We start from the raw sequence: 14,367 nt of genomic DNA on the forward strand, positions 1-14,367 counted from the left end.
CAAGGAAAATTTAGCAGCAAAAGATGTAAGGATGGCTGCGGAGCGGGCGGTTTTGGATGCTCGTGCTCGACAGCTTCAAGCAGAGTCTTTCCGGCTCTCGGTGGATTTGAACGCGTCAAACGAGGTCATGAGGAGAAGACACCAGAAAACTCAGTCACGTCTTCCTCTGACTTACGATCCTAGGAACCTTTTCCACACACCCGGGGCCGGTCCCAGCAACCCACCAGAGGTAAACCGGATCGAAACACCCGGGACGGGGGCGCCGGTTCAGCCGAGGGCCATGGAACCACCCCGTGTGAATACTACTCCGCCTCATTACACGCCAGTACCACCGGGTCACTTCTCTAACCCTTTGGAGAATTTAATTGCTGCGTCGGCCCGTCTGGGAGCTCTCCCAATGGAAGGCGACTCTCCAACGACGATCAAAACACGAAGGATCAGAGAACTTCTTCAAACAGCCCTGGGACAGCAAAATGCGTACTCTTATAGTCGAGCCAGAATCCATTCAACCCCTCGCCCAAGCCTGAGCCCGAGCTATAGAAGGCATATGGACTCAGCGGCTATGTCAAGCAATGCCCAACGCCGTAACCAACCGCGCAGGCATGAGGATCAGGAGAGGATCCGTCGGGAGGCTGAGCGGGCGGTTCAACTGGTAGCTGAGCAGGCGGCTCATCAATCTTTTCCGGTTTATCCAGCAACCTCTGTTGAGGCAGGATTGGCCACAAGGACATGAGGTGTCCCTTGCCTGGTGCTGGCTCTACGTAATGAGTGCTTGCCAAAGAATTTTAAGGGGCCACGTAAGGTGCCTAATTAAACAGCCGACTTGCAACCCGGGGCATGGATTGAAAGTTATGAGATGGCGATGGAGCTATTGGAGGTGAGCGATGCAGCAATGGCTAAATATTTCAGTATGATGTTGGACGGAATAACTCGCGCTTGGTTGAAAGGGTTGCCACCCAACTCCATCCGCTCATGGGCAGAGTTAAAAGCCCCGTTCATTCAGAACTTCAAGGACACATGTAAGCAGCCTATATCAATCGTGGACTTGACTAACTATAAGCAAGAGGAAGGTGAGTCCATGACCCATTGGGTGCACCGGGTCAAGGAGATAATACATTCATCTGATAAGATGGATGCCGGCTCTGAAGTCTTAATGTTGGAGAAAAATTGCCATTTTGAACCTCTGAAGCAGAAGCTGGGGCGGCTCAAGAGTGATTGTCATGACATGGACCAGTTGATGGCGGCTCTGGTCAAATATGTTGATTCGGATAGTACTAAGGATCCCGCGTCTGATGAAGAGAAGGTAGGGAAGGGAAAAAAGAACGGCAATGGCAAGGGTCACCAGCATAACCCGGCAAATCAAGGAGGTAATAAACGTAAGGCTGACGAGTTTGTGGCTAACGCCAGTACACAGGGCAACAACCAACGGCTCAAGGGGAGGACACCTCCTCGGTCAGGCGGGTCAGGTCCCACCCTTGTGCAACTACTAAATGAACCCTGTCCGAGACACGGCACCCAGGAGAAGCTAGCTACCCATCTATGGAAGGACTGTATGATCATGAAGGCGTTTAAAAATTCCAACATGTTCGATGGTAACCACGGACCTGGCGGCGGTTCAGGCGGTGGCAGCTTTCATGGCCCGGGCGCCGGCTCAGGCGGAGGCGGCGTTCACGGCCAGGGCCATCCGGGTAACCAAGGTGGTTATAATCAGCAATCCGGCCAAAGTAATCAACAGCAACAACAGTAGCAGTCCGGGTATCAGAGTAACCCAAAACAGTTGAACAGTGGGCAGTACCACGTATTTACCACTAGTTTGTGCAAGAGGGACCAGAAACTTCATAAGAGGGCTGTAAACGCTGTTGAGCCGGCGGTTCCACGTTATTTTGAGATGGTCTGAACAGCCTATTGTGTGGAGTAGGGAGGATCACCCACCCCGGGTTGATAATCTGGGTCATCCGGCTTTGGTGGTGGCGCCTCAGGTTGGTGGATATAAGTTCATTAAAGTGCTCATGGACGGGGCAGTAGCATCAACATCCTCTATTATGAGACGTTCCTCGCATGGGGTTAACTGATAAGAGTCTTAAAACATCCAACACTATTTTTCATGGTATCATACCTGGTAAGTCGGCATACCCAGTTGGTAAGATTGAGCTGGAAGTAGCCTTTAGGGATGAGTATGATTCTAGGGCTGAGAAGTTAACTTTTGAAGTGGTTAAAATCAAAAGCCCATATCATGCCCTGTTTGGACGGCCGGCTTATGCTAAGTTCATGGCTCGGTCATGTTATGTATATCTGCAGCTCAAGATGCCGGGTTGTAAAGGCACCATCATAGTACATGGAAGCCAGAAAATAGCCTTGGAATGTGAAGAAGGTGATGCTGCTTATGCTGAGTCTATTTGTGCAACAGAGGAATTAAAGTTTTATAAAGATAATGTTGACCCGGTAGACATGAGGTCTTTGAAGAAGCCAACTACGGAGCATGAACCGGTGTTGAAATTCAAATCAGCTGATGACACCAAGATGGTTGATTTTGTGCCTGGCGACTCATCCAAACAGTTCATTGTTAGTGCTAACTTGGATCCAAAATAGGAAAGCGCGCTCATCGAGTTCATCCGTGAGAACCGGGACATCTTTGCATGAAAGCCTTCTGACATGCCGGGTGTACCGAGAGAACTCGCTGAGCACACTCTCAATATTGATCCAAAATTTAAGCTGGTCCGGCAATTTCTTCGGTGGTTTAACGAGGAAAGGCGCAAGGCTATCGGAGAAGAGGTGGCCCGGCTCTTGGCGGCCGGGTTCATTGTTGAAGTTTTTCACCCAGAGTGGTTGGCTAACCCAGTGCTCGTGCTTAAAAAGAACGGCACCTGGCGCATGTGTGTGGATTACACATATTTGAACAAAGCTTGTCCGGCTGACCCTTTTGCGCTCCCTCGTATTGATCAGATCATTGATGCTATGGCGGGTTGTGAGCGTTTGAGTTTTTTGGATGCCTATTCGGGTTATCATAAGATCAAGATGGCAGTTAAGGACCAGGAGAAGATAGCTTTCATCACTCCGTTTGGAGCCTTCTGCTATGTGTCTATGCCTTTTGGGCTTAAGAGTGCCCAGGCGACTTATCAACGATGTGTGTAGAATTGCCTTCACAATCAGATTGGGCGTAATGTTCACGCTTATGTGGATGATATAGTGGTGAAATCCAGAGAGAAGGAAACCTTGGTAGCTGATCTGAAGGAGACCTTTGATAACCTCCGGGTCTAAAAGGTGATGCTTAACCCAGCCAAGTGTGTTTTTGGAGTCCCAGCTGGCAAACCCTTAGGTTTTTTGGTGTCTAACAAAGGCATTGTGGCTAACACGGAGAAAATTAAGGCAATCACATCTTTGACTAAAGCAGCATGCATCAATGACGTTCAGCGGCTGGCAGGCCGTATCGCAGCTTTAAGCCGGTTTATAAGCCGGTTGGGTGAGAAGGCTATGCCATCGTATCAAATGATGAAAAAAAGTAGATGACTTTGTCTGGAGTGACGCTGCCAACTCTGCCTTTGAGGATCTGAAGAGACAGCTCGCTGAGCCGCTGGTTCTTGCTGCTCCTGTTGAGAAGGAGCCATTGTTGTTATATGTGGCTACTAACTCACGTGCTGTTAGTGTGGCTATTGTGGTGGAGCGCAAGGAAATTGGCAAGGAACATCCGGTTCAGCGGCCGGTTTACTATGTCAGTGAGGTGCTCATTGAATCTAAGCAAAGGTACCCACATTGGCAGAAGCTTGTTTATGGGGTATTCATGGCAAGCTGGAAGCTCAAGCATTACTTTCAGGGTAACTCTATCATCGTGGTTACCTCCACTCCGTTAGGAGATATTATTCAAAACAGAGAAGCCACAGGACGAGTCGCCAAGTGGGCTATTGAACTTGTGTCTCATGGTTTAAAGTATGTGCCACGTACTGCGACGAAATCTCAAGCGCTGGTCGATTTCATTAATGATTGGACAGAGTTACAGACACCTGAAGAAAAGCCAGACAACACATATTGGACGATTCATTTTGATGGGTCTAGACAGTTGGAAGGCTCGGGGGATGGAGTTGTTTTAACTTCTCCTCGAGGTGACAAGTTTTGTTATGTGTTGCGGTTGATGTTTCCTTGTACTAACAATGCAACAGAATATGAAGCCATGCTCCATGGTCTTCGAATGACTAAAGAGATGAGTCTGAGCTGGGTACGGTGTCTTGGCGACTCAGATTTGGTGGCTCGGCGGGTGTCGGGAAAGTGGGATTCCAAGGACCCTCTCATGGCGGCTTATCGTCGAGAGGTGGACGCTGTGGCTGGACACTTCAAGGGGTATCAGGTGGAACACATTGATCGCAGAAAGAACGAAGCGGTGGATGCCTTAAGCCGGTTGGAATCTCAGCGTAAGACGGTGCCACCTAACACCTTTTTAGATGTTTTACATAACCCTTTTGTCAAGTTGCCTACAAAGGAAGACTTGGTCGTTCCTGCCCCGGAGGCCCAGTTGGTGGCGGCTCTTCATGTCATTCTAGATTGGACAGTGCCATATTTGGCTTACATGACCCAGGGCGAGTTGCCAGAGGATGATACCTTGGCAAGACAGATAACCCGGCGGTCTAAGTCAATGACAATTTCTAATGGTGAATTATATCATCGTAGTGTCATTGGGGCGTTTCAGCGATGTGTCTCTCCTGAAGAAGGTCAAGAGATTCTTCATGAGATCCATGAGGGAGATTGTGGCCATCATGCCGGCTCAAAATCTCTAGTGGCCAAAGCTTTTCGTCATGGCTTTTACTGGTTAACGGCTCATGCTGATGCAGAGGAGCTAGTCAGTATGTGTGATGGATGTCAAAAATTTGCACGACGAGCGCACGTGCCGGCTAAAGAGTTGCGGATGATTCCAATCACTTGGCTGTTTGCAGTCTGTGTGCTTGACATGGTTGGACCTTTCAAAAGGTCCAAAGATAAAAAGACACATCTTTTGGTGGCAGTTGAAAAATTCACAAAATGGGTTGAGGCAGAGACAGTGAGCAAGTGTGATGCAGCCACGGCGGTTCAGTGCATGAAAAAGGTGATTTTTCGCTTTGGATTTCCACACAGCATTATAACTGACAATGGCACTAATTTGTCCCAAGGTGCTATGGAGGAGTTTTGTCAACGTGAGCATATCCGGCTTGATGTTTCTTCGGTAGCTCACCCCCAATCTATGGTCAAGCTGAGAAAGAAAATCAAGAAATTTTAAAAGGTCTCAAGCTCTGGCTTATGGTTCCTTTACAACGAACACCAGGTTGTTGGGTACAGGAGTTACCTTTGGTGTTATGGAGTATCAATACCACTCCTAACAGGTCTACAGGTTATACACCTTTCTTCATGGTTTATGGAGCAGAAGCAGTTCTGCCTAGTGACATCCGTCATGACTCGCCCCGCGTGGCGTCTTACGTTGAAGCAAATAATGAACAAGCCCGACAGGATGCACTTGACTTGTTAGATGGGGAACGAGATTTGGTAGCAGCCTGATCAACAATTTACCAACAAGACCTGCACCGTTATCACAGCCGCTGGGTTAAAACTAGAATCTTTCAAGAAGGCGACTTGGTGCTCCGGCTCATCCAGGATTAGTCCGACGCACACAAGCTATCCCCACCTTGGGAAGGGCCCTTTGTGGTCAGTAAGAACTTAAACAACGGGTCATATTACCTCATTGACGTTCGAGAGCACAAAGACTCACGTAAGTCCGAGGAGGAGACCTGCCGGCCGTGGAACATTGCTTAGCTTCGGCCATACTATACTTAAGCCACCGACTCTCATCATGTACATACTTTGACGTTATATATATTATGATAAGTAATAAAGCAGGACCTCTGTCCTTTTCCCTTTCAATGATCATATATCTTTATTATTTTCATTATTCAAAATGACCAAAAGGGGGCTGATCGTATCCGAATCTAGCTTAACCCTTTTGGTCCGGCTGATGATTGTATTCAAATCTAGCTGTAAACCTCATGGTTAGTTGGGGGCTTCCTGTTCAAACATAGGTCGTATTCGAACCAAATAGAATATAGCTGTCGTCACCCTCTTCATCGGCTCAAAGCCAAACTCACTAGGGGGCTTCTTGATCGTATCCGAATCATAGCTTAACCCCTTTTGGGTCCGACTTGGATCGTATTCAAATCAGGGTCGTTAAAAACCTCTCAAGGTCATTTGGGGGCTTCTTGTTGAAACATAGGTCGTATTCAAACCAAAGAGAACATAGCTGTCGGTACCCTCTGGATCGGCACAACGCCAAAGCCACTGGGGGCTATATGATCATATTCGAATCTTAGCTTAACCCCTTTGGTCCGGTTTACTAATCGTATTCGAATCAAAAGCCTCCAGTTTTTATTTAAATGTTTTGATTTACATTGTCTGAAGCCTAGTGTTTTGTCTTGCTATTTTTCATCATCTCAAATCTAACTGTCAGTATGGTTTCAAATTAAACCGGCTCGGTTATTTGACAATGAGTTGCCAAGGCATAACAGTCATTAGACATATGGAAGTATTAACTTCTACAAAAGATTGGGTTATCAACCTCATCATCCGGGTCATGTAAACCGGCAGTCCAGATTCAAAGAACACAGGTATGATAGTGTCATTCATGAATAGGTTTCTCTGTGTTTTTTTCATCAATCAAAGGTTTTTCCAGCCTTGTTTATCTTACGTCTGGTTCTGTCTTTTCCACTATGATAATTTCATAAGTAATATACCGGGTGTTTTGACCTATCCGGTGCTAAACCGCCAGGCCAACTCTTTCATTTTTTTATAGGAACAGAGTTAAAACATTGCAGATGTAATCACGGATGTGCTGCATATATATATTGACATCATTGGCAAAGAGTCATAGGCAACATTTTATGCATGATGGCATAGGCAAACATGCAGTTTTCAAACTAATCTATTACAAGGCTTTGAGAGCCCAAAAGATGGTTATGACTCTCCCCTTGCCGGTTCACCTCCCTCTACTGGTTGGAAGCTGGGATTGGACCAGTCAAAGCCGTTCAGAGCAATGAACTCTGCTTCATCGTCAATCAGTCCGACTGGGTCGACTTCCGGGGAAAAATTGTGTTGGCGAACCGGCGGGATAAGATCTATCACCTTGTAAGAGGGAGTCGCCATATTCTTATTCTCCATATCAAAACCCGGCTAATATTTGTCGATGTTGGTCTCCTCTCCAAGAATGGTAGCTTGAGGACGAACTCCCCTCACACAGGCAATAAAGTCATCTTGCTCAAGTGGAGTCTTGTCTTCCTTCACGGTAGGGTACTCCTTAGCCACGTCAACCGGGTCTAAATCCGGCACCCAGGCTTTTGAGCAGCTCAGGGCAGTCAGGGCTCCGGCTCTGGCACATGATCGTTTGACCTCTTGAAACCAGGCGGGTAAGATCGATAACTTCTTGAAAACATCACTTAGGCGGTTGGGTCCTTGGTTGGCAGGAGAGATAGCAGCAAGCACCTGTTGAGCCCCCGTATAAAGTTGTTCCACCAAGGTATAAACCGTCTTTAGCTTTGTCGCACTGTCCTAGCTCAGGTTGTTACTCCGCGGACCTGTAAGTATTTTAACAAAGGTTAAGCAGGCGGTTTACATTCTTGGTCAAAATAGAGTATAAGGGACTTATGCAAAAAACTCACCGAAGATGGCGGAGACCATTTGAGACACACGGTTTTTTAAACCAGTGAGCTCTGTAGTAGCCTCCTCAAGAGCCGCCTTAGCTGTCTCAGCGCGTTGTATCAGCAGCGTCTTTTTTTCGGCCCAGGATTTCTTTTTTCAGCTAAGCTGGACTTCAATTTCTCAGATTCAGAGAGGCTCAATTGGATTTAGAGTCAGTGGTCTTTATCTCTGTCTCCTGCTCCGCCAACCGGGTCTTGGCATCCGTCAATTGAGAGCCCAACTCAGATAAGGCGTTCTACAAAACATTCACAGGTGTGTCAAGACTTAAACTAAAAGATAAAAGGGTTCAAGTCTCAAGTACTTTGCACTGCAATACCACTTGACACGTGGGGGCTAATGTCTGCCAAAGCAATTTTTTATGACTTTGTATGTTTCAAGTCCCAAGGGTTTTACAAAGTAACAACGTTTGGCACTTGGGGGCTAATGCATGATATTCAGAAAGTTTTTCAAGATTGACCCGGATCACAATACTTATTGGGACTAGTAAAAGACAGTTATGCAATTAAGTACCGGTTCATTTATGATAAATTGAGCCGGCCCTTGGGGACTACAGGTGAAGTTTATGCTACTCTATTGGACTTTTGAAAAACCTAGAGGCAAAGTATCAGCTTATATCATAAAGTCTACAGATCATTCAAGTTCATCATCTGAAGACTTGGGGGCTGGCAGAGTATAAGTAAACCGGAGAACATACCTCATATTTTAGCTGCAATTGTTTGACCATCTCAATTTCTGAGTCACGGCTGGAGTGCACATGACTGAGATATCCGGACAGTACATCATTGACATTGAGGTGAGCGTAATGGGAGATATCAAACTGCACTTTCTACTTCTCTAAAACCTCTTGCTTAGCAGTATGCCGGCCTAATACAGTGGGGGTCCCCGGTTCAATAAACCGGCTACCGGTAATCAAAACGCCAGTATCAGAAGTTGTTGGCGGGTTAGCTGAGCTAGATGGTTCAGTAATGGTCGGATTAAGGGTGGCTCAACAACATTGCTCAACCTCACAATGTAATGGTTACCGGTAATCAAAACGTCAGTATCCATATAGACAGGACCAACCTCACAACAAATCTGATGGAAGACGACCGTACAATGAGAGACGGAGAGCTTCATCAACATTGCTCCCTCCAAGAGATGCATTGCTGCATGTGCCGAGGGTGACACCACCCGCGCCCATACACCAGGGTTTACACAAACACCAGAGGCATCACAGAGCTATACACATGTAAGTATCCATTCAGAAAAACATACAAGCACAGTCCATACCCCTAGTACCATGACCACCCCATCTAAAATTTTCATAACTGCGTTTTTGTTTGCTCACTGTTGTGTGCAGCCACCTAACATTGAAGCTTACGTTCTGCCAAGGCTAGAGATGCGCTTTGAAACTTTCAAAGAAGCAAAGAACTTCTACAACGTCTATGCAAAGCACATGAGTTTTGCTGTCAGGGAAGGCTCCAAGGTTAACACCATAATATACCTTTATTGCATGTGCTATGGAGTCTATGAATCGAAGGTGTCAAAAGCAAATAGACAGCAGAACAAGACGACGGCCAAGACTAACTGCGGGGCTAAAATGAGGCCGAAGAGGGAAAATGATGGAACACTTGTCGTAAAAGAGATAGTCTGAGAACACAACCACATGCTACAGCTCTCCCCCCAAATGCTTGTCTTATTGCACTCCCACAAAAAATTTGACAAAACAATCTTGGAGTAAGTCAAGTACCTGCAGTTCAAATGCATTGAACACCCGCAAATCATGAGCATACTGGGGGGCGATGACCCCGGTAGCTACTTCCTTGAAATTAATGCCAAGGACCTGATTAACATGTAAGTACAAACTTGTTATCCTCCCATAAACCCCCTCCATCTTTTTTCCTCTGCCAGTACAAACATATTACACAACACATGACCTGATGCCAATTCAACATGCATTTTTGAATGACTATTCACTTTTAATATGCAGCAAAGAAAAGAATTCAAGGATGGATGATGTGGACGATGTCCTAAAGACTGTCAACTTCTTTAGGGAGATGAAAGCGATAAACAGGGAATTCTTCTGCGACATACAACTTGATGTGTCCGACAGAGTGAGGAACATATTCTGGGCAAATGCAAGCTGCCGAGGGGAGTATCAAGATTTTGGTGACTGCGTAACATTTGACACCACATATAATACCAACAAGTACCATATGCCACTTGGGGTGTTTGTGGGTACTAACAACCACTTACGGACTACATTCTTTGCTTTCACCCTTATAAGAGATGAGGATGCAGATTCATTCAGATGGCTGTTCAAAACATTTTTAAGGTGCATGAGAGGGAAAGCTCCTACATGCATCCTCACAGGTACAACCGCCAAACCATCCCCCCAAAGGAAAATAACATAGTAAAAAAATGTTGTGTCAGTTCTCTTTGTATATATGCACTACCATCTGCTAACCACTCCACGTCTCTTTTATCATTACCAGACCAGTGCCCCGCCATGGCTTTGGCGATCCCAGATGCTTTCGGGAACACAGCACACAAGCTGTGCCGCTGGCACATTATGAAGAAGTACATGGAACATCTCGCATACCTATACAACCTCCATGAAACCTTTAAGGATGAATTCACAGCAATCCTCAACTGGCCCCTCATGCCAACTGAGTTTGAGGCTGCCTGGAAAGCACTCATGGGTAAGTACAACCTCCATGATGATGCAACAATGGTGGCAATGTGGAACGAGTGCGTGAAATGGATATTAGCTTACTTCAATGAAATTTTCTGTGCCAAAATGACGTCCACACAACGGAGTGAGAGCATGAACTATGTGCTCAAGAAGAACTTCGTAAGTGAGAGACAAAACCTCCACCGGTTTGTCCGCCAGGTAAATTCCTGCGTCAAAACCAGGAGGTAGACAGAGAACCAGGAGACAATGGGTAACCGGGTATAGCTCTATCACCTGTTGTAAGACAAAATAACATGCTTAATAAAGTAAAACTTTATTAGTTAGACAAGTTTTTGCTGCGAGAAAACTAATAATTTTGTCATCACTCTTGATTGTGCAGAAGGAACAAAACACGCTGACCTTCTATGGGTTTGCCACTCAGATGGAAAAGCTTTACTCACGAGCTGTGTGCAGCAAGATCAGAAAAAGGCTAAAACTGAGTACAGTCTTCACGGCGACAGAGACGGAACAACCCACAAAGTACCTTGTGCGCTACAACAAACCGAAAAAACTATTTGCGTGGTCTCAGCACACGTTCCAGGTGGTTGCTGACCCCGTGGGAGAAATATATGACTGTGAGTGCAAGCTATGGGACCACACAGGTGAGGACTAAAAAAGAGATGTTACATACTGTACTACTTATTTTTGCAAAGTTTTTGTTCGAATGAAATGACAAAAAACATGCACCTCTTCCAAAAAATACAGGTATTTTCTGCGTGCATGTCCTATGCATAATGCAGACAATTAAGGCTGCCGACGTTCCAGAGAAATACATCCTCAGGAGATACACCAAACGCTCGAACATCCAGCCAACATTCAACAGAAATAACTTGAGGACAGTAGCGTCAAACAAGGCCTCCCAGTACTGCATTGAAAGCGCACTGCTCCAGCTGAACATGAGGGTGCACAAAAAAGCTTGAGAAGCCAAGCCCAAATGGCAAGGTCACGGGTCGCCATGGAAAGACTTGAACAAGAACTCGACGCCATGCATTCTGCTGAAAACAGTGGTGGCGCTGACAACAAAGCCATTGAGCAGGATATTGCTACAATCTTATCCGAGATGAACCATCTGGGAGCTATTGACCCATTCGACAATGAGAAAGACGAGCAACAACAACCATAGCTTGCCCATGTGCACACTCAAGAGCAGCAACATGCTCACGTGCAAGATCATGAGCTTGATGGTGCTATAGGCGAATGGCATGACAATAGGACATCCTACCAGCAGCACCAGTAGCATGAAAGGGTAATTAAACCACCCATATTCTCAAACACAAAGGGGAGGAAGAGTAAGACGCAAGCAACGAAAACAGCAAAAGCAGCAGCCAAAAAGCCACCACGCCCCATGAGGCGTGTGGAATTCGGCCCGGATGGCAAACCTCTCGGGATAAGGGCATGCGGATTCTACGACGTGGTGACCAATCATAATTACCGCACATGCCCACTTCGCACAGATGCTATTGTCAACAAACAAAAGCTGCAGAAGTAGATTGGAGCCGCCCAGGTTTCTACCAATGGAGATGACACACGTAACAACTACACTTGCCGCAAGTGTCGGAGAACTGATGGACATAATGCCCACATATGAAATGTGGGCAAGGAGGTCAGTGGCGCTGAACAGAAACAGGGCAAGGTCCAGAGATCCAAAAAAATCAAAAGAAGAGGATTAAGAAGAAGAGTTTGACGAGAATGATGACCAATCAGACAAAGACAATGAAGATAACAGTATTGGGGACGAGGAAACTAAAACTAAGGATGAAGCTGCCAAGGATCAACCAGGAAAGGGCACCGGTAAGGGACAACATTCAGGGCCAGTTAGGAGGAGCTCAAGACTGAAGAATCCATAGTTGTTATGCTGTTGCGTCAATTCAAAAATAAGCTTGTATTGTTGGTTGCCTTGGTACACAATGAGGAATCATATCAGAAAACAATGTCGTTACCAAAACTTATTTAGCTTTATCATCGATTTCTCGATCAATACTGTAGTTAAGATATAATTTGTGATTTGTGCCACTGGACCAGTGACATTATTATGTAAACCATTTGATAAACCTTTTGAATGTAGTCACAAATATATTTGAAAAAACTGATCTGAATTTATGTAACGTCAACACTACTGTCTACCAGTAGCTCAGCAAAAATATGTTAAGGAAAATTTAAACTCTTATAGTACATCAGTACTGATAATTCACACTCATCAGTAACCAAACACACCGGGGAACACCTCAAAAAACATTGGTACAAAAAAAAGCTATGTCTGGTTATGCCTGTCCTAGTTCAGAAAGTCCATCAGTACATAAAAGTAATCTCCTCAACTAAGAAGAAAATAATGAAAGTGCAAATATAATACACCTGTACTGATGACAAACTAATTTATTTGTAAATATACTTTCAAAGATTATATTGATATAAACAATCCTTTCAAAAAACAAAAAATGTTTTAAAAAAGAGCCGCATGACACACATAGTCTTACTGGAATTCAGTAAGTTCAATTACACTCCAATCACCAGTCCATGTACCCACAGTAGAGGAGTACAAACCGCCATCATCACCAACCCTGACATGTGCAAGTGGGATAAGCAATTAATAAATACAGCTTGACAAGACAGATCAGTGCGACAGTAAAATGCCATCATTACCGACCCTGAGACGAGCAAGTGGGATAAGCAACTGATAAGTAAAGCTTGACAAGACTAATCAGTGCGACCAGATTAATACCCTAGCAAAGAAATTGGCTTGGACAATTGGTTTTTCCAAGCCACCGCCCGTGCCACCCACTGGGCGGTTGCCATGACGGACTCAACTACGGCCCATGACCACTACACCCAACGTCCCCCGACGAACCGCCTCCCACACATCCCCGTCCATTCTCTGCCTCATTCCATTCCTAGAACCACCGTTGCCGCTTCCATCTCCACTGCAGACAACCCAGAAACTTCTTTCTTCCAAGACCATAGTCGCCGGAGGAGGGCAATGGCAGGGGAACTGTCCACCAAGCGTCATCATGGCAAGACGTCCGACAAGAGCAGCAACCTCGATGACGTTCACGTCCCCGGTGAGAAGCGCGAGTACACCAAAACCCTCATAGGGGTTGAGATCCATGGCAAGGAGACGCTGGAGATCGTCTACACAAACAAACCAGACAAGGCCGACGAGATGATCACCAGGCTCTAGAAGAAGGCTGGCGACAAGTATCCTAGGTTTGTCGGGGTTGATGTGGAGTACACCAGGGAAGACGAACCTCCCCAAATGGCAGCAGTCCTGCAGTTGTGGGTGGAGGAACTCTGCATGGTGTACCACATCACAGCGGCCACAAAATAGTAACCCATCCTAATCATTTGCCCTATTTAGTTCATCTGTTTAATTAGTACTTTACCCTCAAAATTTCATCAAACTTGTTTCCCAACTAGATGTACTAGTGTAGTTCGTGAAAAGTGGATGCACTACTGCACTTTCTTAAGTAGATGCACTATAAATGTATTTCTGAACCTGATGCACTGGATTACTATTTGAAAATCTTGCAGAAGATTAATTTCTGAAATTGATGTACTAGTGTAGTTTCTGATCTTGATCCAATAGTGTAGTTTATGAACTCGATGTATTAAAAAGATGTTTCTGAACTTGATGTACTGAAGTAGTTTTTGAACTTGGTCTGTTGTTATTTTAATAAGAAAAAATACTAAGAACTAGGTGAAACAGTGGTATATGTTGTTCTATTCAACAAAAGTAAACTAAACTAGTACTAAAGAAGCACATACATCATTGACTCAAATTGTATATAATCCAAAAAGAAAAATAACATGGTGTACTTGAATTTAATTTCATAACAAAACAACTAGTTTCTGAATTACATTCATCCATTAATTATATTATATAAGAATCTCCTTCATGGATTCATCGATTCTAAAACAAAACAAAAATGAAGAATTCAAACATCAAAATAATACTA

At 45.2% G+C, this 14,367-nt stretch overlaps 1 protein-coding gene across 1 annotated transcript; it reads left to right on the forward strand.

The window, feature by feature from the left end:
* The first annotated feature begins 1,589 nt into the window (after positions 1-1,589).
* On the forward strand, positions 1,590-11,337 carry LOC147975594 (protein FAR1-RELATED SEQUENCE 5-like). The gene is made up of 7 exons (XM_087520500.1): positions 1,590-1,724; positions 9,044-9,169; positions 9,440-9,537; positions 9,674-10,056; positions 10,179-10,576; positions 10,758-11,019; positions 11,123-11,337. Exons 1-7 carry the CDS (start codon positions 1,590-1,592, stop codon positions 11,335-11,337), a joined length of 1,617 nt encoding a protein of 538 aa, XP_087376626.1.
* Positions 11,338-14,367: the final 3,030 nt, after the last annotated feature.

The sequence above is a fragment of the Triticum urartu genome, chromosome 4A (assembly GCF_056163025.1).
Source record: "Triticum urartu cultivar PI428250 chromosome 4A, HENAU_Tu73, whole genome shotgun sequence".
Lineage (NCBI taxonomy): Eukaryota > Viridiplantae > Streptophyta > Magnoliopsida > Poales > Poaceae > Triticum > Triticum urartu.